This window comes from Vidua chalybeata, chromosome 6, assembly GCF_026979565.1.
Source record: "Vidua chalybeata isolate OUT-0048 chromosome 6, bVidCha1 merged haplotype, whole genome shotgun sequence".
Classification (NCBI taxonomy): Eukaryota; Metazoa; Chordata; class Aves; order Passeriformes; family Viduidae; genus Vidua; species Vidua chalybeata.
In genome coordinates this window covers 46543685-46571038 of record NC_071535.1, presented here as the reverse complement: position 1 = coordinate 46571038, position 27354 = coordinate 46543685, and the positions used below count along the sequence as shown (strand labels likewise).

General features: G+C 37.8%; 1 protein-coding gene across 2 annotated transcripts; it reads left to right on the top strand.

Annotated features, from left to right (window-relative positions):
• Nucleotides 1-292: 292 nt before the first annotated feature.
• TOLLIP (toll interacting protein) lies at nucleotides 293-25994 on the top strand. Of its 2 annotated transcripts, XM_053945614.1 has the most exons (7): nucleotides 293-440; nucleotides 6800-6949; nucleotides 8912-9094; nucleotides 10148-10300; nucleotides 12221-12311; nucleotides 16061-16081; nucleotides 21674-25994. In XM_053945614.1, the coding sequence occupies exons 1-7, from the start codon at nucleotides 408-410 to the stop codon at nucleotides 21886-21888; spliced, it is 846 nt and encodes a 281-aa protein (XP_053801589.1). In that variant the 5' UTR covers nucleotides 293-407; the 3' UTR covers nucleotides 21889-25994. The 2 variants fall into 2 exon arrangements, with proteins under 2 accessions (XP_053801589.1, XP_053801591.1); XM_053945616.1 differs by lacking the exon at nucleotides 16061-16081 and having other exon boundaries at nucleotides 329-440.
• Nucleotides 25995-27354: the final 1360 nt, after the last annotated feature.

Sequence of the window (27354 nt, the reverse complement as noted above, 5' to 3'; positions counted from 1 at the left end):
CGCTGGCACAAGATGGCGACCTGAGGCGCCGCGCCCGCCCCGCCTCTGCCGCAGCGCCGCGGCGCCCCCTACCGGCCGCGCTGCCTCCGCAGCGTCGCGCTCCGCTGCGGCGGCCGCAGCGCGGGACAGCGCACGCGCAGGACGGCTCCCCGCCCCTCCCGCTGCGAGCAGAGGCGCATGCGCAAGAGGGCGCCGCTGCGCTGCCCTGGAGGCGGGGCCGGGCGCGTCAGGTGACGCGAGGCTCGCGCTGAGTGACGGGCGGCGGGACCGGGGTCGGGGCTGGGAGCGGCGTCGGCGGCCTGGCGGGGCGGGAGGAGGAGGAAGAGGAAGAGGAAGAGGAAGAGGAAGAGGAAGAGGAAGAGGAAGAGGAAGAGGAAGGGTCTCGGTCGCGGCCCCGGCCCGGCGCCATGGCGACCACCGTCACCACCCAGCGGGGCCCGGTGAGTGCTTCGGGCGCGGCGCCGCCGCGGGGCCCGCTCAGGGGTATCTCCTGTTACCGCTCGCCGTTCTGGGCGGCCGAGCCCCGGCTTGGAGACCCCGACGGGCCCGCCGGGCCTTTGCCAGCGCCGCTGTAGGAGGGAGGCTCCGTGTCTCTCACCCTGCCCCAGATCCGCCGTGCCGGAGCGGGGAGAGGAAAAGCCCTCTCATGTTCTTCAGGCTGCTGGGATGCGGGGGAGGGAAGTCTGCCTTGTCTCCCGGTTCCCCGCCTGCGAAGAGGCTTTGGGAAAGGGGAGGGGAAAGTCTCCCTCCTTAACTGCACGGAGTCTTTGAGGCGGCTCTCCTGCACGTTCTTTGTCCAAAGGCCTTTTCAAGGAGGGAAATGCTTACACTGAAAGCCTTTCCAAAGAGGGAAATGCTTACACTGAAAGCTAAATGGCTTTCCCTTGGAAGCAGAGCGCAGCTCGCTGTGCTCGCGGCTTGGCGGGGCACGGTCGGGCCGCTATCCCTGGAGCTGCCGCCTGAAAGCTGGAATGGCGCATCCCGTGTAGGATGTAGGCGTGCGTGTTGGACGGGAGCTGAGCCGTCGTAAAACTGATTTACCAGCCTTCTGGGAGGTGGTGCTGACAGTTTATTGGGGATATGTTACTGTCTGGTTTTGCCCAGGGATAATCATACCTCACACCGGGATGTTCTATATATGAGGTGGTACAAAATCAGCTTTCGACAGATGTGCCTGTCCTGTCTGTTCCTCCTGTCTGAAAGGATCTGGTTGTCACTGACAGTATGATATTGCTTATGGTGAAATGAGGGGTTTTAAGCAGTAAATTTACACTGCTGTATTTCATTATGTAGAAACAGCTAATTTAAAAAAAATTATGCAGCCTTGTGGAATGAACAGTGAGGTGAATTACTGCTAATCCTGAAAAACTGCGCTGCTGTCACTTCTCTTGTGACAGTAATATGATATGGTCGTCAGTTTCATTCTTTAGAGTGCCTTATTTGTTTTATTTATCATAACTGCCTAATCTTTCTTGAATGTTGCAAGACATCTTCTAGATGTCTTGTTCTAGAATTTCCTAGGTACTCCTTTATAATCTATTGGCAATCTTTTGTTTCCTAAACTTGACTGAAGCCTGACAAAAGGCACATGATGATTTATTTCATGCAGCTTTGGTTTTTCTGGGCTTCAAGTTTAGTGGGTTTTTTTTAATGTGTTTCTGACATTGTTGTACATGCTTTTCTTCCTTACCCACTTCAGAGATTTGAATGTTTTCAAATGAATGAATAAATTATGCAATATTAAGCAGTCATTCACAGCTGGGGGTGTTGATATGGTACATTCCAGCCTTTCTTAATTCATTTCAGAGAGGAAAATAAAATTATCCTAGTTTCAGTATGTGCAACTGCATTACAAATGAATAGCCACTAAATGGTGCTAAAGGATTGGGAACCACTTTTTTTCTTTACTGCTGGAGAGAACAGTTCAGTCTTTCTGTTTGAGCAAGCAAGAAAATATTCAAGGTTGTTTCATGTGGGTGAGAAACTAAAGTGGGCTGTTGCCAGTCTTACACTTGCACTTTCTAATTGTGATGCTGCTTACTTGATGTGTAATTAATATTTCTTATTTCTGTTCAGTTTTTCAGATGAAACAGAATTAATCCTGTCTGTTAATTCAAATATACTGCTAGAATATAGATATCTCTGGCCCTTTTCAGGATGTTATGGAATTAGTGTATTTTCACATTTGTAATCTTGTATGAACAAACCAGCTTTTTAAATCTAAACTATAGTTGAATATGAAAGGACTCCTAAGTGATACCTTTTACAAGTGAGATTATTAATAAACAATTTGACCAGGCTTTAGATTAAGACTGAGCCACCAAAATTTTATATTTGTGATTCCTTATCTAGCCAGTCATATCCAAAATTACTCCTAATGGTTATTCTCCATGGTTATCCACCATGCTGGCAAATGCATCAGGTCCCTCCAAATAAGATTAATACCAGCCTGGGACTGCATAGACTTCTGCTTCTAATTTCCCTAATAAACACTATTTTGTTCTAATTTCCCTAATAAACACTATTTTGATGAGTAGTGACTCTGATGAGTTTTTTTCTTGAGACTCTTCAAAACTTTTTACAGGCCCTTGTCAAAAGTCCCTTCCCAACTTTCTTGTAGGCTCCTTAAGGGACTGGAAGGTGCTCTGTGGTCTCCCAGGTGGAGCCTTCACTTCTCCAGGCATAGGTACAGATGTCATATGGACACTCATTCTGTCTTATTTTTAACTCATGCTTGTATACCATAGTTCCTGCCATACTTTGCAGGTATTTTTTTACCCCCTCCTTTTTTCCATGTGAAATCTGCCCCATTTCAGTTTAATGATTTAGATCTCTCTCTTTGTGTTGCATCTCAGAAGACAACCTGGGTCTGTTTTCTCAATGACTTCTTGGCAGACACCAGAAAGCTGCTACAAGGTGCATTCTAACTTTTTTCTATTCCAAACAAATCCTTAGCCTCGCTTCACAAGTGCTCCAGCCCTTTTCATGTGTGTTCTTGGTGGATCTTTGCTGGTCTCCCTGAAGTTTATTGTTTTTCATGTACTGCTGGGCCCCAAATTGTTACAGTGTTTCAGGTGTGGTCCAGCAATTGTTTCCTTTCCTCAGCCCATTGGCTGGGTTCTTGTTGATCCAGTGCTGTTTTCTATTAGGATTCATTGCTGCGAGTGTCCTCTGCTCATCCATGTTTTGCTTGCTCTTCACCTCTGTAGAGGTACAGGCAGTCCTGCCAGTTGTTCTCCACTCTGTACCAGTGCCACAGATTTTTCTGGTCAAAGTACAGGTCTTTGCCCTTGTTGAATTTCATGCAATTCCTGCCAGTGAATTCTTGTCTCTCTAGTTGGTCCTGTCCTCAAGTATAACAGTCATTTGTCCCAAAATTTAGTGTCATCCTCAAAACTGATAAGGATGCCTTTTGTCTTCACCTTTTGTTGCTGAGGAAAAATATTAGATGCATAAGTTAGATTCTGTACAGACCTCTGAACTGCTTCACTTTTAACCAACCTCCAGTGTCATTAACCACTGAACTTCAGCTTCTGAGCTTAATGCTTCAGTCAGCTTTTAATCTATCCAGTAGTCCACCCATTCAGATTGTAATGATCCTGCTTTGATACCTTCTGTGCTTTCCTTAGTCATATATTCTTGTTTTGGAGAAGGCAGATGGCTTATCAACTTTTTATTCTTTTAAAGCCTTGGTAAAGGCTGGCTATTCCTAATCCCTGTTTGGCTTTTTTCCCTTCATGTGTCAAGGAATGTCTTCCAGAAGCACTTGCTCCATTAATTTGTTAGTGACTGAGGTGAAGCTGACCTGTCTGTGGTTCCTCAGGTCATCTTTCTGGCCCTTTGGAATGCTGGATGTGGTATTTGTCTTTCTCCTGAGTTACTCTGAGTTGCATGACCTTTCAAAGATGTTAAAGGGCACCTGTGGACAAATATCAGCTCTTTCAGGACCTCTGGATGCTTCCTATCTCATATAAATTTTTTCTTCAGTGTGTAAAGAATAGAATAATAGTTCAAAACTCTGTCATTCACTTTTTCTTTCTTAAAGATAGTAAAACCATTTAAAGGAGAATTATCAGAAATTTTTGAGTAGTTAGGTGTTTAAAGCTCTTTGATGTTTCAGAGAAGTTTCATGTTAGACTTCCTTGGTAATTGCTAGTGTGGAAACCTTAATTATGGTTCCCTGAGTGTATTGTGTCTGGACAAATGTTTCTGTAACATGGGGCATTTGTGGCTGTGTTTGGCTCTGTGTCCCTTTCCCTTCAGTACTTGCACAATCAGTGAGTTGATAGTTCTGACAACTTACCTCCCATTCCCTTTACCTCCAACCCTTGTTTCTTCTGATCAGGCTTTTACACTGACCCACTTGACAACTCTCTGGCACTATTTCATGTTGCATAAGAAGTAGGAAGGTGAGACTGAGACAGCCCCATTCTCAGTTACGTCAAATAGCTGTAGAATATCACACCATGTTCAGTTTGAAGAAGTTGAGATGCAGTTTTTATACCTGCAGCATTCTACTGTGAAGATTCACAAAACTACCTCTTAGGTGGTTGTAGCAGATGGAAGGGGCAATGTTATTCTATTTCTAGATAATCCATATTTTTGAGATGCAATGCTGTCAGTAAAGTTTATTAGAAAGTGATTATAAGGCAGGCTTATTTTTAACTTGTCTTCTGAGTTGTAGTCCCATCCCTGTCCTGTTGCTAAATGGAATTAATGTTTTGTTCTGCAGCTATTGACAGAACACACTTGAATTTCGCGTTCTTTCTGAAGTGCCATTAGAGGGAAGTGCATTTGCTTCAAAGTGGTTGTGGAGTAGGATCAGTGACACAAACTTGTCATATATGTTTTCCTTGGTTTTAAAATAAAAACTGTGGTTGAATTCTGGTTACATAATTTTGTATTTTTAATTCAGGTTGGGAGGTGGCAGTTATGTGCCTGCTTTTAAATGCTTTGAGGAAGATGTAAATTGAACTGTTTTCTTTACAGATAAAAAGATTGCATGATACTGATTTGTCTCCATCAATATGGAATCAGCTGATAATTAGTGTAAGAACATACTGGGTAATTCCCTGCAGTAAGCATCTCTCTAGATACTTTACAGGCTATATCATCAGGACTTGTGAACCAAGTGTTAGTCAGAATTGAACATAGGAGTGTGTGCATCTCCTTTTCCCCACTCTTCCCTTTTGGAGGGCTTTACCACTCAGATCTTTTGCCAACTTAGTTAACACTAGATGGTTTTAGTTTCTATGTATGTCAGCTCTGCAGTTCTAGGATAAGAGTGTGGCTTTGTGTGAGGTAACTGAATAACCTAGAATCAGCTTAGCTGCTATAAGAAAACTTCGGTCTCCTTCATGGACTTTTTCCCCTTTGTACTTCAGTGCAGAGACCAGTTTGTTTATTTTATTTTGGAACAGATATTGGTTAACTTTTGTAAAATAAAATTTCAAAAGTGAAAGCTATTATTAGACTAAAAGAATTATTAGACTGAAAGCTATTGTTGTGAATTAATTCAGCTTTCCAATATTCAGGTGAAGATGGCATGTGACACCTGCTGTTGCCAGGATCCTGAGGCTCTCAGATAATCATACAAAGTAGTCATACATGTAATTTGGCAAGAGCTGCAATTTCTGTCTCCAAGATGCAATGCTGACATGCAAATACTGTGTAATCTTGAAAAGCTGTGTCCTTAAGGCCTGTTAGCCTCTTAAATTATGTTCTCTAGGCATGCATCTGCCAGATACATGATTGAGTAATCTTGTTTGGGATTGCAACATGAGAAACTGCATTGTCTTTTGTCTTGATGAGGTAGACAGTTCTGTATTAAATATGTCATCCACTCTATTTACTTTATCAACACATTTAAACAGTACACTTCAACCAGATTTTCATCTTCTGTAGATTAACTATATCATGACAGCAGAAATAAATACAGCTTAATTATAAATTTTCTATGACACTTTTTTTCCTTTTAAAATTTTATTATAAATCTTTGTTATTTTAAAATGAAAATCTCTCTATGTGTATTTGAATTGATAATGTTCACTGAGCATTTAAAACCTAGAAACAACCTGAGTTGTTGAATTGACAAGTAATGGGTAGAAACTTTCCCTTTATATTGTAAAGCTAACAGAAAATCAATGGGGAGTGCTGATTAATATTGACTCATGTAACAGAAGTTCCCTACTACTACTTTTTGTCCTGGCTCATTTTCATGATAGATTAGATTTTTAATTCCCACACTGTTGTTTTGAATGTGGTAGAATTTTGTCACCAAGGTTAGTTACGGGCTGGCTGTGTTTAACACTGGAAAAACATTAGGGCATCTTTATTGTGTTGCAGGATTTGGTCCATAGGAAATCCTGTTTTACAGTCTGTCTTGAAGGTGACTGTGGAAGTGACCTTTCAGATGAAAGCACTGTGCTATGTCTTGGAACAGGAACAATTGGACACAACGTGGGTGATGAATAATTGAAAGAACTGGATGCCATCAGATAGCATATATGAATGTGTTGTAAAACTTAGTGTTTCTGACTTTTGTATGGACTACTTTAATGTTTAGTTGCAGAGCAGCTTTGGCTCTCTGTCCTACTTTTTTCAGAGGCTTATGTCGGAAATTATTGTTTCTAAAAAGGAGAACAATTTACATGAGTTGGCAGTTTTGGCATTTAATTAGTTCTTTGTTCATACTGTCAAAACAAGACTAAATTCTCCTTAATTTGTTACACTTTGATTTATCTCTGTCCCATTATAAAAGTTTAAAGTCTTCTTTTTTCCCCTCTCTTTCTTTTTTAAGGTATTTGTTGGTGAGCTTCCTCAAGATTTTCTTCGCATTACGCCAACCCAGCAGCAACAGCAAATCCAGCTGGATGCCCAGGCAGCTCAGCAGCTACAGTATGGAGGAGCAATGGGTACAGTAGGAAGACTCAGTATTACTGTAGTACAGGTAAAAATTATGCCATCTTGATACAATTAAGTAATTTAAATAATTAATGCAATTTTAAAAATTGGTGGACATGAAAAGATTTTGTGTTGGAATTTGAGTTACTAAATTACTTGTAAATGGGTAGTAATTCTTAAAGGTTTTGGAGCTTCATTTTTCTGTACATCAGCATTCTGTCTGGTTTCATGTTTCATTGTTGCCTGGTGCAGCGATTTCCTGTAAACCTTGCTATTATAGAGCGTAAATAAATTAATGAGGTTTTTTTGCAGTGAAAAAATTACTCTGAAAACTTCTGTTCAGAGGCTTCCTGTAGTTCCTGTACTTAATATTGCAAGAATATTAGTAATTTTGAGGATATTGTAGGGAATTGCAGTTCCCTTATGTATTGTTCCACATCCTTCTCCTCATAAGTGTTCTCCAGCCAGTTGGTCCAAAATCTTATTGTCATATATGTTGTTTTTCCTTTGTTGAACTTTGAGATTCCTGTCTGTACACTTCTCTTAGCCTATCAAGGTCCTTCTGAATGACAATACAACAGACAAGAGATACTCTTCTCTATTTGTCTAGGAATTTATGCAGGAATGCTATGGAATCTTGGCTGCATATTGCGACATGTTGAATTCTGTGGACAAGACTTGCCGTGATACAGTTAATCTATAGAAGATGAAAATCTGGTTGAAGTGTACTGTATTTAAATATGTTGATAAAGTATATCAAACAGCATGCCTTAATTCTGTTACTAATAAACTGATGGAAGTTCAGAAAAAGTTTTTGGGGGGGTAACTTGCTGCTTTTTGTTTCTTGATATTTAGGGGTGGTGGTGAGTTTGTCTAAGCACAGCTGATTATCACCTTTTTTTTGATGAAGGTTTGATAAACTGTCTAATCCCACAAATTGAGAATATAGTAGTGCTTAGATTGGATGCCAGCTTTCTTCTTTTATTTTTAAGTTCACATTTACAATAAACAGTTTGAGACCTTTCTCACCAGCTGTAATGTATAAATTGATGAGCCAGCATGTTCCCTGAAGGAGAAAAAGGGCTTTCCAAGCCTGACGTGCAGCCTTTGTGATAAATGTTACACAGTGCACAGCCTCAACTGTTGGGAATTCTGTAAACATCTTGTCGGTGGGAGATGCCCTGGGGCACCATGTTTTGTCACTTGTCTTACTATAAAAAGAACCATGGGCTGCTTAGTATAGGTCAAAGAAAGAGCGCATGCAAAAAGCCCAACTTCTGCTTAAACACAGCTGTGCAGCAGTACTCAGTATTGTGTTCAGGACTGTCAACACTTTGTTTTGTTCTAGTCTTCTGATGTTACAGCAAAACTATGTTGGATCTTTTGTGATTCTATATAGCATCTCTTTTTATAGTGATGTTAAGCCTTAAGTTGTCCACTGAATTAACTACCATTAAATGCACATGCTGAAATGAGTGTATAATCACTTTGAAAAGTATGATCTACTATGACTAGTTTACCTCAGTTGAACTGCTTCTGCAGGTTGTGCTTTTGGATTGTGTGATATTCTTGAAGGTACTGGATTTCTGTAATTCATCCTTTAAAAGAATTTAAGTGAAAGAGGACAGGCTACCTATGACATTACACTTGTGATTGTATATTGGAGATCAGATACCCAGGGAAAAATTTGTTACAATGTCCTTGTAATCATGTATTTTGTGCTTTGGTATGAAGTAATTTATTTTAGCTACAGTGAAGATGTGTATTTTCTACAATAAATAGGCTAAAAAGATGTTCCCTTTTCAAGGTCTCCCAGACACTTAACAGTGTTATTGGTTTATGTTTTAATCTGAATGCTGTTTTTCTTTATTTTTTAACTCTTTTCTCTCTGTCACAAAATTTAATCTAGTCCTTTGTTCAATATTTGGTTCTTACTGTAAACTAATAGTTATTAACTTCTCAAGTTAATGTCAGTACTATACATTTCCTGGGTTTCTTTTCTTTTCAGGCCAAACTGGCAAAGAATTACGGAATGACGCGCATGGATCCGTATTGCCGAATACGGCTGGGATATGCTGTGTATGAAACTCCAACAGCACATAATGGAGCCAAGAACCCTCGCTGGAACAAAGTTATTCAGTGCACTGTTCCCCCGGGTGTGGACTCTTTTTATCTGGAGATATTTGATGAGGTCAGAACTGCTATATAGTTTTTCTACCCCTCCCTATCTCCGGTTTGGACTGAGGTTTGGGTGAAACTTTGCAAAAAAGAAATGAGTTAGCACAGATAGTTCCTTAGCCATGTTCTCTGGGAGATAAAAAAAAAATTCAGAATTCCATAAGCAGCAATTCACAAGTCTTTGTTCTTCCCCAAGAATATCAGAACTGTTACTTTTCTTTGGTAGCTGATAAAGGGGCATTAGCAGGCTTGCCTGCAAAGGAAGAGAAGCAAAAGATGTCTGAGTGCTCTTTAAGCTCCTCTTGCCTATCAAAATGCCCTGCAGCTTTGTGTCCTTCACTGTCCCTATTAAAAATAGCCTGTTGTACAGTGCTGTTTTACTTGAAAATTCTTCGGTGCTATTCTAACCTAGGAAGAGCTTGGAAGCTTTCCCAAGCTTGGAATTCCTGAGAACAAAACTGTCAACTACAGACTGTGTGTAGTCAGTAGGGTTTATTAGGAGAAACTAAGAGGCTGCAGCTAAGGTTAAAGTCATGGTTTGCCTGGTTTTTTGCTGCCTCTCTTACAGTGTGTACTAAAGCATGACAGTGCAGCAGCTGTGTGGTTGTTACACAAGCAAGGCTTTTGGATGCTGCTTTGAGGGCTTAGCTGATTGGTTCAAGTGTCTGTTTCTTTGCTGCAACAGATCAGTACTTCTATCTGCTGGAGTTCACAGGCTGTGATAGTAAACAGAAGAGGTTTATGTTCATGTAATGGCCTCTGATGTGATGTCATGAGATTCACACAGGCTATGATGATATTAGGATGCTGTATTTCTAGAGTGTTCTCTTCAGGTTTTCAGTTTCTTGCTATTAAATATCTGCAATCAATCTAGAATCCCACTTAAAGTGTCCTTCACCGTTGTTGGGAAGGAGATGGCCAAAATATTGACAATTCAGTAGTTTCAAAGGGAATAAAATTAACGAAGTTAATAGCATAAAACTGAAGTGTTAGTCAAGGATAATTTTAAGTTTGGGGCTTCTTTCAGGACAATTAATTTGGTAATATTTTTCAAATTATATTTCAGAGAGCCTTTTCAATGGATGATCGCATTGCTTGGACACACATTACAATTCCTGAGTCTCTGAAACAAGGAAATGTGGAGGATGAATGGTATAGCTTGAGTGGAAGGCAAGGTGATGACAAGGAAGGAATGATTAATCTGGTTATGTCATACACGGTAAGCTGTGTTTGGGGTGGGAAGGGAGAGAAGCTTCTTAAGTAGTGGGAGGGAGATATTTTAGACTGAAGTAGATCTGTTGTGCCATACTGGGTTTTGTGTGTGTTGGCATTTAAAATAATTATACCTGACTCTGGGAATAGCAGTCAAAAATATTCGTAAAGACAATAAATACTTTGTGGTGAGGTGACAAATGGGTATCTTGTTTTGCAATTACCAAAATTCAATTTATTCCTGTTGTTGAGGTGTACACTGAGAGCAGGTAGCTGGGTGTGCAGGTACACTGAGAGCAGGTAGCTGGGTGTGCAGCTGCAGTGAGAGCTGCAGGTTGTGCCCTGGCTGGGGGACATGGTGGGAGCCCCAGGAAAGGGACCATGACCTGGTGCTGACCCTTTGCACCGCAAAGGGCACAGGGCCCTGTGGCACGGGCCAGGGGGCTGGACGCTGGGACACAGCAGGAGCTGGTGAGTCAGCAGTAAGACCCCAGACTGTCTGGGTGCACAGACTGTGAGGGTGTAAAACCCAGGGATTCCTTTGTTGGGGGTCCCTCCCTGAAGGCACCAGCTGGAGCTGTTTCTGTGTTTCTGCACCATGATTAAATTATTTTAAGAATCCAGATGTCTGAGACACTGTGGTGGGAAACCCAAGGCTGAGCTGGTGAGGAAACCCTGTCTGACTGTGAGTGTGGGGTGTGCAGGGAGCCAAGAGGGACATCCATGGGGTCACTGGAGCCACCCACTGCAAAGGGACCTTGGTCTCAGCAGTTACAGACTGGAGTGGGTGCCAGAGTGGCTCCTGGATATTCAGACAGGAAAGTTTCCTTAGCACTGTGCTACTATACATATAAAAAAGAAATCCTCAGCTAAATGGTCCACTGTCATTTCTAAATTAATAATAATAATTTTTTTAAAACTTTGTGGAATCTAACAATAATTTTCCCCCCTAAATCTTTAAAAATTCATGTCAGTTTTAAAGCAGAATAATGGAAACTCTTCTCTGTCTTAGGTGTTTCTTGAGTAGTTCGAATGCTTCTTGAGATTACATTGTTTCTCACTTCTTTCTTGTTCATTTGGTGCTACTGGTCATGAACTGCAGACCTACACTGATTTATTTAGTAGATGTTCTTATCTGTCACCTTTGTTTCAAGTACCTGTTGGATAACATGTAGCATGTGCAGCCCTGAATGCTTCCTACTGCACTTGTATGTCATCAGAAGTTCCAAGCTGCTGTTCATTGCACAGCTGGGAACAGATATTACCTGTTGTTTGAAATTCACATTATGCCCCAGATCTGAACAGTTGTTTCATTACCCCAGGGAGAAGAGAATTTATAATTAACCTTGAAAACTGTCTCCCTGTGAATGTATTGTTCATAATCAGTATTTTCAAGGATCAAACTGAACTGAAATACGACTGAAGTTATTATAGTAGTAAAAGGGAATGGAGTTAATTTGATATTTTGTTTAAAGCACAGTTTTACTTCAAAAATAATTGATTTAAACTAAAATTTGCTTCAAGGAGCAGTGTACTGCTTTTAAATATAAAAAATAAGAATAAAAATGAGATTTTGTCTAATATTTAATTTGTGATGAATATGTTGTATATTCATTTCACAAGACTAAGGCATGAAAGCTGATTAAACCTGTATTTTAGAATAATGCATTTTGATAACAACATTTCATCACTCTTGCAAAAGGCGAGTTTGACATGTGTGTTTATTGATTCTCAGGCAAATTAATTGCCATTTGAAAGATGGTCGTTCAGTTAGTTTGCCAGAGATTTGCTTAATATAGATTAGCACTCAGCATAGTCATATTGTACTGTTGAACATGGATTTGCAATGTTTGTTTGCAAACACTTTTAGTTGCTGGCATTTTTTGGCTATTTCCTGAGTTGTTCTAATCTGTGCTTTTCTGTCAAGTCTCTGCCAGCTGCCATGATGATGCAGCCCCAGCCAGTGGTCCTGATGCCCACTGTATATCAGCAAGGAGTTGGATATGTGCCTATAGCAGGTATGTTTTCTGTACTTGAAGACTATGAACCTTCCAGATGGAGGGTGTTGCAGAAATAAATACCAGATTACTCCTGTTTTTTTCAGAATGTAATGGAAGCTATAAAATATTTTTCCTTAACCACTTTTCCCATTATATATTTTTATGAGAAGAGGGAACAAATTAAATACAGGTCTGCCTTCAGTTTTGTACCCTGTTTAATAGAGCTGCATGAGTTTGATTAAATGGATTAAAATGTCTATCAAGTTGTGAAGGCTTCACTTTTTGAGTATTTATTTTATACTTCGATCAGGTCTCTGAATAGCTGTCTAGTAGGCTGCACTTGTGCTTACTTAAGTGGTGGCAAGCACGTGTGAAGCTGCTTACACTTGAGAAAGTGCTTCAAATGAATTGTGCTGTCGGAGCCGCAGCTTTAGTAGTCCACTATGGGATTAATTTTTCTATGGTCTTTGAAGATGCTTTGTTGGAAGGGAACTCACTACATGGCATGTGAAGTATTCACAACTCAGTGAATGAAAAATGTTAGGGACCTTTGAGATAGCTCATTTTGATGTATTTACATAACTGCAGCAGGTATTGTCAGTGCTTTTGGTTGATTCAAAGAGAGTTTTGGATTTGTAGAAAAAGATGTGTTAACTTATGTTTTGTAATTTTTCTGTCAAAGATGAAAAGTTTAAAGAATGTAAATAAGTTTGAATTTGTCCTACTTAGGGACAAGTTGAATTGACAAGCTGATCAGTTGAGTTTGTGTTCACTTACGGCTCTTAAAATCCTCAGTTTATTCTATGTCTGTCTATTCAGTAATATATGTACTTTTCAGGGAAAGTAAGAGATAAATTCACATATTTTTAACTTATGATAGTGTCTCTGGGACATAATTAAAGTGCTAAGGGATGACACAACAGATACATACATTTCATTTTTCTTCTGTAAGACTAGGAGATGATTGAATTTAAAATGACTAGGAGATGATTGAATTTAAAATTCCATTCACTGTAAAAACAAACCTCATCAATAGAAGACTGTATATGCAAATTAGGAATCATACTTCCTGTTTCATTTTTAGAGTTAAGTTAGAGCTAAATATGAAAAAGTTGGGCTGCATGCTTTATTCCCTGATGAAAACATGCAGTTTGCTTCATTTTAGGTGTTTTTTATCTCTGTAGTTTAATTGTCAGATTTTAAGTCTTGCCAGTGAAGTGCTTTGAACTGGAGTGTACGTTCCAAAACGTGATTCTGTTGTGGTAAACCAGACCTTCTGTAGTGAACTTCAAACACAGTCATCTTGTTTAGAGTTAAAAGATCTGCTAGAAAGTGATAACAAATTTCTTGAATAGATCAAAATGAGAATATTCATATTACAGAATTTCCATGCCAGAGTATAAAAAGAAGACATGAAGCAGAGACTAGTTTCCTGTATAATTGAAATTAGACATAGAACTTAGAGACAAAACTTACAGAATACATTCAAACTTGCTCTTTAAGTACTGGATGTTCAAATCATGATATTCTGTAAATTATTTATCTTGACAATATTTTCTATTTGGACAAGTGAAGAAATAGCTAATAATTTGCAAGTGATAGTAATGTCTTGCATTTTAGCAGCTAAGAATTTGGGGTCTATATGGTGGAGCATTGCCCTTCTACCAAGATCCAGCATGTTTGTTTTAATTGCTGCTGTAATACTATTCTGTGTTCAAAATTTTTCCTGCATCTGTGACCTGTATTTTTAAAGTATTGCAAAGTTCCACCTCTGGATTTGAACTGTTCTTTTGTTCTGGGAAAGCTTGAGTGTAGTTCCTTGACTTCATAAATGCCATACTTTTTACAAGCCACCTCTGACCTACATGTGGTATTTTTTACTCTCTTTAAATATTACTGTGCTTTGTGTTTGCTGTTCTAGAATTTCTGTGGACACCATCAAAATTTCCCAAAGCACTGTGAGTTCTAAAGCCATGACTTACTCACTAATCAATGATCCACTCATAATAATTAGATGGATGTTTAGGTTTGTAGTTGGAAAGTGACTTGGCTGCAGAATACTTTTGCTGTTTCATACATTTAATGGCTTAATAAAAGTAATTTCAGATTATAAAAGGAAACAATAGTGCATCTAAGAAGACATCTTGGAGTTTTTTTTTAAATACTTTCTGTATATTAAACTAGATGCTCCTTCTGAATTCTGTAAACTCTTTCAGGAAGGTGCATGCAAGATGCTGGCCTTCCTTGCACATTTGAACTGTTTGTGTCTTCTGGGCCCACTGTGATTGCACATTTCCATTGTAACACTGTACAGTGTTTGCTCTCTTCCTTTTGAGACTGCTTCAGGAAGGGTGATGGACATCAGTATGCTCCTGCTTTGCATATTTTTAGTCCAGGTTTTTTACCTGTGCAGCTAAATTAATGGAGTCAGTAAACAAGTTCTGCTTTTCCTTCTGAGGAGTGGAAGAGCATCATTGAATAGTTTATCATATTTGAAATGAAGGGGATTCTACTGTAGAATCAAAGCCTTATCTATGATGGAAATGGAGTGAGTGGAATAAAATGCTTATCCAGACAGTTTTAACAGTTACTTGTTAACTGTCTAAAATAACTGTGCTTTAAAGAGAGATGGTTAAGTCAAATTTAGGTGTGTCACAAAGGCCAAGCTGTTTTTCTGTAACAGAAAACTTCTGTTCAAAACTAACTTTCTAATTAACTAGCCTTCTAATTAATGCTGAAGCAGCTGATTACCCTCACACTGTCATATAAGCTGAGGTAAACAGTAGAAACAAGCAGGTAATCACTGTGGTAAGCAGATGCTTATTTCATCACATTTGGTGGTAGATGGAGCTGTGTTAAGAACAGAAGTGGCCATAGTATATTCTTGCACCATGGTAATTAATTGCAAAATTTTTGAAATTTAAAACTACTGACAACAGCAGTAGTGTTGCTTAGAAGCTATAGCTGCCATAGGTGATGTATCTATGGATTGGGTATGCAAAAATTTGAACTTGTGAACCCTGTTGTTGTTAGAGAAGTTGAGTTTATCTACCACCTCTTCCCGTTTCTTTTTCTAAAGATTACTTAATTTAAGCTGTAGATTATTTTGATATACTGGTGCTTGCAGTGTCTTCTTGTAGTGAAGAGTACCAGAGACAGTGAGCTAAAAAACATTAGTTCAATGAGCAAGCTGTATTTCTTATAAGCTAAATATTCATGGGATAAATAGGAAACTTGCTTTTACTTATTTTATAAACCCCCATGTTAAAAATATGTTAAAAACCTGTGTGTTTCTGGGTCCTGTCAGAGTCTAGAATCTCACTTTTCATGAGGCAAAGTTGTGTGTGTATGCACATGGTTCCTTTAGGTGTCCTTAGGGAGAATCATGGGTTAGCTTGTGATGTTACTGGTATTTGCTCAGAGAACCATGGATGTATGTTGTCCTTTGTGGTCTGTAAATATAATCCTTGCTGCAAAGACCTGGTGGCTTACTTATTTTGGTAGCATTTCCCCTGATTGTTACTTCTGCTTAAACAACACATTTTGGAAACTTGTTCAGGATGCTGAAGCAACTTAGTTGAGCAACTGAATCCTAGCAGCATTTAATTTTGTAGTGTTAGGTAGTTTAGGTTTTACCCAGCTGCCTCATTTTATCCAACTTTCACCTTTGGAAGGTAAATAATTAATATCCTTTTAAAAATAGATTAATATTTCTTTCCCATGTCTTATTCCTTTCCCCTTGTCCCTTCATTTTCACCTGTCTTTAGGGTTTGAGTACTTTGCTCTGGGTAAGTTTCCAAGCTCTTTTCTCACTCCCATCCTCATTGACTCAAGAGTCTTTGCATGAACTCAACTAAACAGCTTTATTTGTTACAGCAGACTGTATAACAAGGTATTGCCACTTGATTGTCACAGTAGAACAATTTAATGCCTCTTCTGCAAATTTTTAAAGCCTCTCCAACCTGTTGGAAAGTCTTTAAAGGCATTTGTTCAGCTTTGAGCTAAAATGGTTAAACTGATTGCTAATGACAATGTTGATGGATATAAAGTGATGTTAGGATATTCTTCTGAAGCTGTTGTATGTCAGTGAGCTACACTAGGTGATAGTATTGGTTTTCTAGAAGAGAAGCAATTCTTGCAGTTGTTTGGCTACTGCAACATTATTGGAGAAGCCGGTAATGTCATGACTTCTGGTAAACTTGAATGCAAAAAACTGAGTTTTGCAATGACACTGAGAAGACAACCTGCTAATTGCTTTAGTGTTAATTTCCCTGATTAATCTTCAAATAAGCTTTTTTTTAAAAAGTGACACTTTTTTCATCAGTGCATATTATTAATGCACTTCTGTTTTAAATCCATGCCAATTAAAGTACCTGACTAGAACTCTAAAGTTAAATCATGTTACAGGAAATCAATTTTCCATCATTCTAGACTTCTTTGACAATTTTGATTTTGAACTATGCAAAGTTGCTATCTTTGATAAAAGCATTGGTCTTCAATCAAATACATTCAGAATCATTTCTTGATGCCCTGAATTTCAGAAAGATGCTGTCGATAAAACTGTTGTGGTTGTCACAACATATTTGGTTTATTCAGAGTAGTTGAATTTTAGCATTTTTCTGTTGTTTCATACACTTAATTTTTCTAGTAGTTTGCAAAGAAGTGACATTTTAAAAAATGAGATGGTATGCATATTTTAGTAGTGAGATTTTTCCTGGAGCAAATATCATTAAGACCTATTTTGTTTTTTAGAAAAGAGTTAACCAATTTCTTGATTTAAATGAAAGAATTCATGCTGAGAAGGTTCCTGAGTTTGCTCTGAAGGAATCTATGGATGGGACAGAATGATAATGAGTTAAGAAATTAAACATAGGGCACTTGACTGAGAAAGAAAATAAAATTACATGTGAGTAATGCCTTGTATGCAGTTGGAAAAAGTTTACCCTGTTAATTCTGCTTTGATGCTTTCATTGCTGCTTGTAGCAACTGACTTGCTATTGTTTCATTTATTGGAATGTCACTGCTTATGCCAGCATGTTTGCCATTGCCATTTCACTGAATTGGAAAACAATGTTCCATTATTCTAACATGTACCGAATATCTGAGAGTAATGCAGGAGTTCACAATTCCACTGGTAATGGATTCTTACATTGTTTAGTTCCAGTTTTCACCTGTCAGTGATATGAGTTTTTTTTAACTTAAACCAGCTTTTACTGAACATTGATAATTTGGAAGCTTATTATAACTTTCTCTAATGACTGCATGTATGTGTCTATTTGCTAAATTTCAGTGCATAGTTCTTTAAGTTTATGCTTAAGTTTTACTTTCTATTTTGTAAATCAGAAATTATAGATGCTTTTAGCCTGAGTGCAGAAAAACCCAAAGTACTCTTAAATTCGTATTTGTATAGCTTGAATGTTGAGTTTTGTGAAAAGTAAGCATTTATTGTGGAGGTATTTATTAAAAATCTGTGATATTAACTCCATTTCTGTGCAGTCTAGTTGTAGACAGCATAAGCTAAAGTTAAAAGAGCTAAGAAAATGGGTTTTGAAAATCCTTGGTGAGAAACAACATGGACAAGACATTTCTTGTGTCTTAAATAGATTATTTATATTGGAAATGCTTTTTGAGTTCTGACTGTCCAGATGTCTGGCTTCATTATTACCTATTTTTGATGAAAGCAGTAAGGAAAACTCTGTTCTAGTCTTGATTTTGTTTTGGCACTGATAAGACATTGAAACAGTATTGGTAAGCTGTAGGATGCTGTGGTACTTGAGAAAAGAGCCTCATGTTTAATTTGGATTAATACTTTAAACTGACCTCCTGTATGGATAGTTCATACACTGTTTAGGCTGATTGTTGGATAATCTTAGGATGTTGATGACTTAGTAAAAAATCTTGGAAAGTTTGTTAGAAGTAAAACATAACTTCTGTTGCTTGATTCTTTCAGGTGCTTTGCAACTTCATTTTTTTGAGGTCACACATCTTCTTATGCCTATTTTAAATGCCTCCATTGTTTGTAGGCAGTGTGAGGAATGAGTTGAGATTTGTTGAAGCTCTAGAAGAGGCAGTGCAAAATGCTGCTGGGTAATTGGGTGAAGTGTATTTGCAGTGTTGGTGAGCACAGTGGTTTGCCTCCAGGATGTCTGATGGGCTGTGTGTTCAAACACATAGTGCCAGACAGAATTCCAGGGACCATGGTCCAAAGGCCATAAAAAGCTGTAGAACCAGGGTTTAGGGTGGTGCAGAAAAGGTGACAGATACCTGTGGTAGAGGTGTGATGCAGATGGCTGGGCAGAAATATGGTTCCAGTGTGCAGGTAACAAATTTATGAGATTATGACTCAGTACAAATCTTTTTGAATAGATGCAGCCTGTGTATTAGACTTAAAGCTTCTAGGTTCCTTTTTTTTTTTTTTCCTTCTAATAAAACTTAAGATTATTAAAAGGAGAATTTTAAAATCAAAATTGGAGAACATAGATAAATAGGGAGGTGTTTACAAATCAGTAATAGATCCCTTCAGATAGGACAGGAATCCAAGTTGAGGAGAAAAATAGAAAAGAGTACATCGGGTGAAATCCTGGGTGCAGTGCTCGCAGTAAGACTATATTCATTTAGAGTACCTGGTCAGCCAGAGTTGATGTTTAGCTCATCCAACCTTGAATGTGAATTATAATATAGCATTTTTATGCTGACAGAAGAAACAAGTCACTGGGATGCTAAAACATTTTTACATGTTAAAGTGAGTATAGATATTTCTGACTAAATAGTTAGAGGGAAAAAAAAATTGAAGAGACAAGGTAAGTATTGAAACTGCTCTTTGCTCTATTTTTTAGATGTTAGGTCTGAGTAGAAGTAGTATAATATAATTGCAGTATTTTCAATCACCTAGGTACTTCAGTCGTTTTGTTAAGAGGGATGAGGCTGCAAAGAGGCATTCTGGAAAATTATCTTGGCTATACGTATGCTTTGTTGTTACAATTTTTGAGCAGTTAGTCAGAATTCAGTAGAAGAGAAGCAGCTTCTCATCTACTCCTGGGCAATATATGACAGCTGGTTCTCAAAAAGAGATCTTATTTTGAAGATGTATAATGGTGATGATGCAAATAGTTCATCCTTTGTTTAACTTACAGAGAAATAATTAAGGTAATATATAGAAAGTGAACAGGCAAACGAAAAACTGTGTAAAAGAAGTGAGTTGTTCAAAGAAAATGTGTGCCAAATTAAAAAAAATCCAAAACCAACACTCAGAGAATCTTAAGAAGTGTGAAGTAAAGCAGTAAAGTATGTTTCTGACAAAAATTGGTAGATCTCCCATATATGGGGATGTGAAAGTGTTAAATTATATGTTAAATATAAACTGGTTATTAGGTTGTGTAACAAGGCTTTTGAAGATCAAATGCATGAAAGAAGCAGAAATTATTTATTTTAAAGAAGCAGAAAACCTAGAATCATGTATGTAATTAAATAATAATAAAGATATAAGTATGTAAAGTAGTTCAGGAAAACCTAGTTGGAATGTGAGACCATAACAGGTGAAGGAAGTTTTGCTTTCCAAGGACTGAAGGATAGCAAAGTGAAGTTTCGATTAAAAACATTTTTGAAGTAGCCATTTTCTCTATTGTATAGAATGATTAAAACCCAGGAAGACTGGAATGAACTGCTTTAAAGCAAATATGTAACTAGGTAAACTTTAGGAGGAAGTGACATGGTTGAGTAGGAAAAGCCTGTATGTTAAAATTCATAGGCATTGGAGTACATCAGAAAGTATGGTGTTGTCTGTGTATATCACCTTCTCAGCTGCATTTGTAAAATGCTATTTCCTAAGCATTCTTCCTATCAGATGATATTCTGATACAATAAAGGTAATCTTGTGGTTTAATATCTATTTTTTAAAAGCTGATGAACAAATAAAAATGGGTGATTATGCATCTAATTAAAGGAGTTGAATCGAATGCACCTCCTTTGGTGAGGTGCATCAGATTTCTTAAAGTGAGTCCCAAGACAATTTGTCAAAACAAGAACCGTTAGCAGTTTTCTAAGCCTCTCTGACTGCCACAGGTTGCAGAAGGATCTCATTGTAATAAAAGGGAAATAAAATTATTTATTAAATCTGGTGTAAAGGATCATTTTAATTAATCTTAATACGTATTTGGTGACAATTTCTCAATTTGGTCATTACTGTACAGGAAGGTCTTTGAATTATTGTGGACTTCTTTATAAAAATATCAGGTGAATAGTCTTTGAAACAGTGCATAAAATGCTTGAAAGCAAATAGAGAGCCGATACTGGAACTTGGTTCTGTCTAGCTACAGGTACTTCTTGCCCTACCTTAGAAATTCTACAGGAGAACTGCAGAAGCTAACACATTAAGGAGTGGTACTAAGATAATCAAAGATCTGAAACTTCATAGAGAAGAAATGAAATATACAATTTTCAGAAGTGACAACAAAAAAATGTAGATATGTACTATTATCTGTTTTCAGTTTTATACTAAACAAAATGTAGTGTTTTCAGCAATGGTTCTGTGCTTAGTGATAGAAGGTCTAATGTGATGAAAAAGGGATTTTGTCTAGTAATTATTTTTAACAGGAATAGGAATACTCATTTTATTAAACTCTGTAAACTGACAGTGCTTTATTTTACATGGATGTACAAGAAGTTAACAAAAAATGACAGGTCAGATGAATTTTGTCCTTTGGAAGAGAGATGAACAAAGCAGTATGTGCCTCTAGAGGTGTTGCTCTTTTACCATGTAGTGACTTTGAATGCTGGATGGAACTTTAGCCAGGAAAAACATCTGCTAAAAATTGCTTATTTGTGTGGTCCAGTCTCCTAGTGGACCAAAGTACTTTGCTTTCCTTTGAGTACACTGGAGATTGCGTTCATTGTCTTTCTAAATATCAGCTGTGTATATTGCTGATGTAAAACGATTTTTTCATCACAACATAAATACAGTGGGAACTGAAATATGAGGTGGAGAAAACCAACCACACATTTCTGTGATGAGCTTAGTGTTTGGTTAGTGAATTGTGTGGACCTGTTTAACGCAAGTTGTACCTAACTTTGAACACTACCTGTTGTTGCCATACTGTAATTTATAACTTCTGAAATATAACCTTGGGGTGAGAACCTGTTCCAGAAAAATATTTTCCAGTTGCAACAGTGTAGGTATAATCTCTGCAATCTTCTTCCTTCTCTGGAGTGCATGTCAAAATAAATAAATGCTAAAGTTGTTGGGTTGGGACAAGTCATGAGCTGCTTTTGTCTTCAAAATCACTGGGTTTTTTTGTTGTGAGTTTGTTTTTTTTTTTTTTTTTCCTTTTCCCCCCTACTCATGTATGTTTTGTGGCTTTCTTTCTTCTGTTTTTAACCTGTAGGGATGCCTGCAGTCTGTAATCCAGGCATGGTCCCAGTGGCAATACCACCACCTGCGGTCAACCCTCAGCACCTGTGTAATGAAGAGGACCTGAAATCTATCCAGGACATGTTTCCCAACATGGACAGGGAAGTAATCCGCTCAGTGCTAGAAGCTCAGAGGGGGAACAAGGATGCAGCTATCAACTCCTTACTTCAGATGGCTGAAGAATCATAGATGACCACTTCCTGTATAGTCCCTGTCCTCGATGCCACTTACTTTTACTTGCCAAGCCAGGGATTTAGCTAGAGGAAGAATTTCCCAGCAGCTTTCTGTTCGTGCATCATGTGTGACAGATTGTACCCCTTTTCTCCTTGGACAGTTGGATCTTCTTCTCTTTCTTTCTCAGTCTGTACATACTTAGTTTAGCTTATCTCCTACAATAGAGCAGTGAAGCATATTTACTATCAGCTGTGCCCTGTGCGGCTATATTCTGATGGGATTGGGAATAATGCTGCTTTGTTTTTTTCTCTCCCCCTTTTCATAAACCTGCTCTTACAAAGTAACTCTATGCAGTACAAGATTTACTAGTGTTTGTTAGATTGGGGGGAAAAAAACTTTCCATGGAAGGTTTGCTGTTTAAATACAACTGATTTGTTAAAAGTATTTAGGTTTCAGCAAACAGCCTATTTTTGCCAGAAATTAAAGGAGAGACCCTTTCTTATCCTGTGTTGTTTAGTTATTACTGTGATATATTCACAACTTTTAGATGGAAGATTTTTAATTTAATAAGCTAAATTTCTTAGGTTATACTGTTGATACTTGTAATGGGCATCTTCTATTCAATCTAGTCATTGGGCACCAAAGTAATATATTATCTGGTGTGCATTTGGGGCTTTGTTCTCCCACACAGTGTTGTTATGTGTCTGTAAAATCTTAGGAGGTAACTTTTAACTCATACAGTATGTAATGCTGTAGCAGAGAACAGGACTAAGTCCTAATGTACTCCTACAGTTAATTGCACTCTAACTATTACTTCTGCATTCCCATGGTTATTTCAAAGATGAAGTGCAGAAGTAGAGATACTTATACCTGGAAAAATATTGAAGCCGTAAAGATTTATTTAAGATGTAGTCTTACATTAAAAAAGCAGATATCTATGATCTGGTTATAAAGCTTCTTTCTATATACCTATGTTTCAGCAAAGTTATTGCTTTACATTAGTGGGAAAATGATTGTATTTTTCCTGTTATAAGATATAAACATGAAAACTAACTTCAGGGTCTTAGAATGGCATTATGAATTGCTGAGTGACATGTTAGACTGCAGCTGCTGTAGTCTGTTTATTATTATTTGATGCAGATGGAAATAAAATTCTATGTGAGAGACAATTTAACATATCTGAATTACAGTCTGATCCTCTGAGAAGGTGTTTGTATTTATTATTAGTGTAATATTTTCAAGATTTGATTTTGGAGCTGCAGAATCATACAGTTATGCACCAGTTACACCTGTCGGATGAATTTCTGTGGTGTCTGTTTTTGTAAAGTAATGCACTTTAAAAAGTCTGCGCCAATTTATTTTTCCAGTGATGTGCAATGTTGCTGTTTTGTCTCTTTAATGTTTTCATTTAATTTTGTTTAATAATTTTCATTTAATAATGTTTCAATTTAATGATTTCAAATACTTTCTACGATAGCCATAGACCTTTATATTTTCAAGAGTTGAAATGAATGTATGCTTGAAATCTAGGCTCTTGAGTGATTCATGAGAACATTAAAGCCAAGTTTGGAATAGAGAATGACAACCCATATTCTCTTCTTTCCCATACTTTATTTTATGTCCTGTGCTTAAAATATTTTCTTTATTATCTGATGGAAAGCTGATTTTATCCCCCCCAACCTACATTCAACTAGCCTTTAGGGAGCACTGGCAGTAGAGCATGAATATTTATTTTTTAATCATTGAAAGTAATACTGAAACTTTTAAAATACAGCACCAAAAATTATCCCAGTTTCTGACCATTTAAAGCTGTCTTTTCATAATGTACAGTTTTAAGTTTTGTTATGAATCCCTTAACATCTTAAATTTCTCATTGAAAGCATAAGTGTGTTTGAACATCCTCCAATTGGATCTTGAATAATGAAATTCAAGGCTATAGTTCTTGTGCTGTAGGTGAAGAATTGCCACACTTTTGTTTTCTAAAGTTAAATGGGTATTCTTCAAGAAACTAGTCTTGCCTCTTCCTTACAATCATGGTAAATTTTGTGATTGAGTAGGTGTAGAGGCATTTCGTCTGTATAAAAGCAGAGTGTTCTGTCACATCATGACCCCAAAGGATGAATGTTGGTAAGGATTTAATGCTATGATACCTCCAGGATGAGTCCTGTGCTCAAACTTTTACATAAATAGCATTAATTGCTAGGGATGGATTAATTCAGGGAAAATGTACATATTTAAATTTTTATATTAAAATGATGGGATTCATAAACACAGCTTTTCATAAAAGCAAGTGGTCATGGTTCAACTTAATGGCTGGTAAATTGTACTGCATCCTATTACAGCTCCATTTCAGGCACAGAACAAAACCACCTTTCAGTCCTAACTGCCAGGAGGGGTAAGTGCAAAAGTTAAGCTAGCCAGGTTTATTCATAAACTTACTCTGGCCCTTTGAGGGAGACTCCTGTTCTTAGATATATTTTTAGTGTGTATTTTTTTTCCTACGCAAATGTTATGCAAAACAGGGTACAAATACGAGTTGATAATAGGATATGTAGGAGCAGTATGGCCAGTAGATCCATTTCATTATCTTACACTATACTTAAATATTGTTCTGTGGATTTTTTGTCTTTATTTAATTAAGCATTAGAGGCTAAACTCTTACATCAATATGTGCTTTCTCTTGTTAAAAAGAGCAAAGTGATCAGCCTACTCAGCTTTTCAGCATACATATCCTTCCAGTTAAGCTGTTTGTGTTAGGTTTGAGTTGGAGAGAGATGAAAAAAGGAAGAAAGTGTTTACTTATTTTAGGGTCTGTGAAATTAAGGTATTGGAACTGAAAGTCTGGTTTTCTATTTAAAACAAACAGATCATCAGTCATGATTGTAGCTTGTGAGAAAATGCTAATGTGTTTGATGCTGCTCCTCTGCTCAACAGCTTCCAGCAGCTTGGAGCCAAAGCCATCTGTGTAAGACAGGCATCTGCTAAAAGTTAGTGCTCTCAGTAAGTTTGAGTCCTGCCAAGAGCCTCAACTTGCTAAAGGTAGGAACATCTTTTGTCTAGCTAGATCCTTGCAACTTCTCCACTGCTCTTTGCATCTGCTGATGGTACTGAATGGGTTTATTCCCCCCTTATAAACATTATTGCCTGTTTGGTTGATATGTAATACCCTACAGAGGATGTTGTGTTGCTGTAATTATTCTGAAGACATTGTTTCTCTGTATTGAGGTCCAGTGTCCAAATATGTTTCTTGCACTCTAAAGTACATTAAATTTTTCATTCTAATTTAATAAATGTACCATCTGAATGAAAGTGTATCATGTCTCTGTTGGAGAGCACCCCAGTGTGAGTCTTTGACTGATCTAAAATTCAGGTATTGGTTACTGTCTTCTGTTCAGTGTTGAACATTGGTTGGCAAATTACACTGCTTCTTAATGTGACCATCTGGTGGGAACAGTAACAGCAAATGCTCAAAAGTACTTTGAGAATTCCTCTACAGGTAGGTGCCTCTTTCTGAGTCTTCTAGGGGCTGCTTTCTCAAGGAAATATGCTAATGTTGCAGGTCTGGAGGACAGAAGAAGGCAGTAGTGAGGCTGCTTGAGGCTGTTTGAAGGACAGCATTGGAGAGCGAGGGAGGAGGGGAAGAGTGGCACGTGGTTATGGAGGGAATGCTGCAGTGTGAAGAACGGAGGACTCTGGATGGGAGTGGTGTCGAAGTGAAATGGACCATGTGTGCTATTCCAGCTACAAAAAGAGATGGCTTTATCTGCTAATATATGGTAAATGAGTTTGTAAGATTTGGTTTGCATAGCATCTCTTTCTAGTACTGTGATGGGCAAAGGTATCTGGGGCCCTCTCTCACTTAACAGCATCACCATGCACAATTATAATTGGGATTATTAACCAACTGCTAGTCTGAAGTATTACTGTGGTATCAAGCTAACATTTTGGGATTTACTGTCCATTCATAGTGTGCTTTTTCTCCTAATCAAGAGTTGGTTCTTTTTTTAAACAAATGGTAGTTGAGAGGAATCTTTCACAGCTGATTTTCTTTGATTTATTTCCTTAAAGTATTGAGTACCTACTGTGAAATAAAACTATGTTAAAATTGTGCTTTTTTTCTAGCCCTTGAGTATCAGTTTCTATCCCAATTTATCTTCAAAGGTTACAGTTTGCTTTCATATTTCTCCATTTTGCTGTGAGAGATAGGAAGAGTGAAAATTAGTTTACTTTAAACAAATGTTGGTGTACTTGTGGCTGCTGAAGCATCTATTTAGCATTTTGTATTTTTATTAGCTTTCATTTCAGTGTTAATCAGAGGTGATGTGTGGGGGTATAAAGAGAAATCAGTATATTTTGAATTATTAAAACATTACAGAACATCAGTGTGAACAAGGCCTCTAGGAGAAATGCAAACATGTATTTTCTTAGAATAAGAAGGAAAAATGAAAACCCATATTAGCAATCTTCTCTGCAGTTTTGAGTTGTAGCCTATTGAAGACTTGAGCTTTCTCTTCTAGATCCTCAGGAAGCTTAGTCAGAAACCAAAGGTAATCTATTTTCATGCAGCAGTATATTTTAGAAGTATTTTCTTTACTATCTTGCCAAAAAACATAATTTATTTTGTAAGATATACTTGGGTTATACTATAACTTTTGAAGGAAAATTTGCATATAGACAGGAAAAGAGAATTTATGAAAAGCAAGCAGATTGAAAATTATCTGAGCTACATATGTGTTTCCATGGATGAGAGAATTATAAAATACTACTGTTTGAAGTATTCAAAGAGTTCACTTAGAACATGTTTTTAAAACATTTCAGTGTATGAAGAATTGACAATTTTTATAAGTTTAATGTGTTTACCATTGAAAGAGAATAAAGGATGATTCAGTTTGTTTTAAAATTTTCTCCAGTTATAAAATAACCAGAGTGAATGAAAAAGTACACTTGCCATGTCTCTGCAGTCCTTGTTTCTTTATGGATTATCAGGAACTTAACACTCACAGGGCAATGTCTGCTTTAAATTTGTTACCTCTGTAATAGTCATCAGTTTAATGTGGAGTATTAAGTTGATCTAAAATGCTTAAAGCTATTTTTAAAATTATTCTTTAAGTAGTTATAGAAGAGTATATAGTGGGGATAATGGTTACAAATTCCTGCCTGATACAGCCAGGACACTCCTCTGTGACTACCCTACCTTCCCAGGTGCCCTTGTTTAATAGGTACAAGGCTCTGCAAGTGGAAACTAGATGATGAGGACAATGGTTCATCTCTGTAGGAAGACTCGCTAAGGTGAAGTTCTCCTATGCACTGTGTTGAAACTGCTTCCAGAAAGAAAGATAGATGAGGCGTTGGCATAGGAGGCCCTCCAGTGAGGGGAACAGAAGGTCCAATTTCCTGGCAAGCCCCACTTCATAGGGAAGTCATCTGCTTCCCTGGGGGCTGGGTTAGACGTGATGAGAAAACTTTCAGCTCTGGTACAGC

What these genes read in the sequence shown, in the direction of transcription:
- TOLLIP (XM_053945614.1), top strand. Translation starts at nt 408, where the DNA reads ATGGCGACCACCGTCACCACCCAGCGGGGCCCG. An exon ending in TCAGTATTACTGTAGTACAG is followed by an intron (nt 6,950 to 8,911) that starts GTAAAAATTATG and finishes TTTTCTTTTCAG; the next exon opens with GCCAAACTGGCAAAGAATTA. An exon ending in ATCTGGTTATGTCATACACG is followed by an intron (nt 10,301 to 12,220) that starts GTAAGCTGTGTT and finishes TTTTCTGTCAAG; the next exon opens with TCTCTGCCAGCTGCCATGAT.